We start from the raw sequence: 2,801 nt of genomic DNA on the forward strand, positions 1-2,801 counted from the left end.
ATTAGTGATCTGTCATTGAAAAAGTTACTAGAAATATGAACTAAAATTAATATGGACTAAAATTAGTTACTGAAAATTTAGAAGAATAAAAGTTTAAAGAAAATATTTGGAGATGTTAAAAATAAAAATTGGTATATTTAAAGAGACTAAATTAAACTACCCTATCTGCACTAAAAAAACTGGGAAATTGGAAGGAGTTTGATTAAAGCGTACAGTGAGGCTTCTTTAGTTAAGGCTTCCTCAATTAGACTAAAAAATAAAAGTGTGCCATTCTTAATGTGAAACTAATTAGTGTAATTTGAAGGTCCATTAGCGTGAATGCTCTTAAAAAGTACTTTTAAGGTTCAAAGACACTGAACTCATTTCTCTAATTTGGAATGTTATAGGAGTTTATCCGTGGTTTTGTGGACACTTGTTATACTCCTTCCATGTGTTATGGGAGTTAGTACTCCATAACTTTTTTCCTGTGAACTTAGGCCTTCCTTAAATAAAAACATTGAAATTTTAGTGGTTTGTGTAAATATTACACAGTACACATCATATCACAAGATCTGAATCCGGCCAACATTTTGGATATAAGCAAGTGGTAAACAAAAAACACTTGCAGTGGAAGAAAACCATAGAAAATGTAAACAAATTACCCATTCAAATACCCAATTGAGTCTGAACCTCTAAGATGGTTTTAGCAGAGTCCCTAAGCCTCTGTTCCTCCTCTTGATTCATGTGCACATTGGTTACACCAAGTACTCCACCTCTACCAAGCTGTGCCGGCAAGCTCAAAAACACTTCAACATCATCACCAATGCCATAAAACCCCGTAGCCAAAACAGACACAGGGTGGATCTTTCTTTGATCCCTAATAATCGACCGAGCCAAACTAGCCACAGAGTACCCAATAGCCCATGAAGTGTAGCCTTTTAGACTGATGACTTCATAAGCACTGTCAATCACTTTCTTATGTATATTCTCCAACGTTTCTTTCTCATAAGCAATTTGTTGTTTCTCCAAAAAACTCAGCACAGGAACACCCCCAACGCTAATACTTGACCATAATGCCACTGAACTATCCCCATGCTCCCCTACTATGCATGCCTGCACCACCCATATACAAATGAAAATGACTCCTTCAACTTAAATATTGTCAATTCAGTCAGTCATTTTGTCAAACATGTATCAAACACTTCGTTTATAACTTAAATAGATCTCAAAAATGGATCATTTCAGTGAAATCTCAACAGCATCCATAAAAATAACACAAGCTTTCAACAAAACCAACATCACTGATATTTAAAATATTGAAAAAGAAAATGAGAATGACCTGAACATCCTGAGCGTTGACCTGGAGGTGATCAGCAATGAGAAAACGAAAGCGAGAAGAATCCAAATTGGTACCCGACCCGATGATCCGGTTCGATGGAAACCCAGAAAGCTTCCATGCGATATAGGTGAGAACGTCAACGGGGTTAGACACGATTATGAGAATCGTTTCCGGCGAGTACCGGGCCAGAAGGGGTATGATTCCCTTGAAAAGAGCAAGGTTCCTCTGGAGAAGGTTAAGCCTAGACTCACCCGCGATCTGTCGTGCACCGGCGGTAACGATACACAGATCAGAGCCGGCGGTAACGGAGTATTCGACGGATGAGTTGATCTTGACGCGGGGGAGGAAAGCAGCAGCGTGCTGAAGGTCGAGCATCTCGCCGCGGAGCTTGTCGGGTTTGTTATCGACGATGACGAGCTCGTCGGTGAGGTCTTGAGTGAGGATGGTCTGAGCGATGGCCATTCCGACATTTCCGGCGCCGATGACTGAGATTTTGTTGTGGCGTTTAGTGATAGATGGAGGGGATGCGTTGGAGATGGGTTTGAAGAAGGACTGGGTTAAGTCAAGGCCTCCCGGGCCTAATGAACCAGAACTGCTTTTGTGCATAATGATTTGTGGTGTGAAGTGTGTGTGAGAGTATGGTTAAAGAAAGAAGTGCAGAAAGATGTTGAAAAGTTGAGTTGAGGATATTAATGTGGTCTGTGAGAGGCAGAAGAACAAATGAATGAGATTTTAGCACACAGGATTGTTGAAAAAGGAAGAAAGATGCTGGTTTGGAAAATATAAAAACCGCCGGGACTCTACTTTTGCTTTTGAAATTTGACTACTTAGCGGTATCATTTCTTTTATAGGGATTGGGTATTTTTTAGGGAAGATATTTTTATCCTCTTAAACCATGTACTTTTATGAGGTATAATTTTAATTTTATCTTAAACCATAATAGTGATATTTTCTCAAAAGTTTTATAACTTATAATTATGTAATCTTAGAATTTATGGAACATAATGGAGCGGAACGGAATCAAACATGACGGAACGGAACGGAACAGAACGGAGCGGAGCGGAATTGAATATAGGTTTCACTCCATTGTTTAATTATTTTATTATAAATATCTTATTCCATCACATACACCCTAAATTGGATGAATAAAAAACAGAGATTTGGATGGAATGAATTTCATTATGTTTCATTTCATGCACTATTTGCAAATCCAAACAATAGAATCTCATCAATTAACATTTCATTCCATTTCATACGACTAATTCAAACATACCCTTAATTACAAAATATCACAAAAGAGAATATGGTTTAAGATGGTAAGAATTTTAAGAAAATGAGATTGAAATGAAAGTGTAAAATAATTTTATATAATTAATCATTATCATGTATTATGTCATATCATACTGTAATTTTTAAATTAATTATATGATATAGTTTAATGATAAATTTTTATTGAATGACAATATAAAACTATTTTATATTA

The 2,801-nt window shown here is 36.7% G+C and overlaps 1 protein-coding gene across 1 annotated transcript; it reads right to left on the bottom strand.

Moving 5' to 3' along the window:
• Positions 1-483: 483 nt before the first annotated feature.
• Positions 484-2,140, bottom strand: LOC127074160 (L-lactate dehydrogenase B). Its single transcript, XM_051015455.1, has 2 exons — positions 1,319-2,140; positions 484-1,092 (listed from the first exon to the last, which is right to left on the bottom strand). The coding sequence occupies exons 1-2, from the start codon at positions 1,922-1,924 to the stop codon at positions 646-648; spliced, it is 1,053 nt and encodes a 350-aa protein (XP_050871412.1). The 5' UTR covers positions 1,925-2,140; the 3' UTR covers positions 484-645.
• Between the last annotated feature and the right edge of the window lie 661 nt (positions 2,141-2,801).

This window comes from Lathyrus oleraceus, chromosome 4, assembly GCF_024323335.1.
Source record: "Lathyrus oleraceus cultivar Zhongwan6 chromosome 4, CAAS_Psat_ZW6_1.0, whole genome shotgun sequence".
NCBI lineage: Eukaryota > Viridiplantae > Streptophyta > Magnoliopsida > Fabales > Fabaceae > Lathyrus > Lathyrus oleraceus.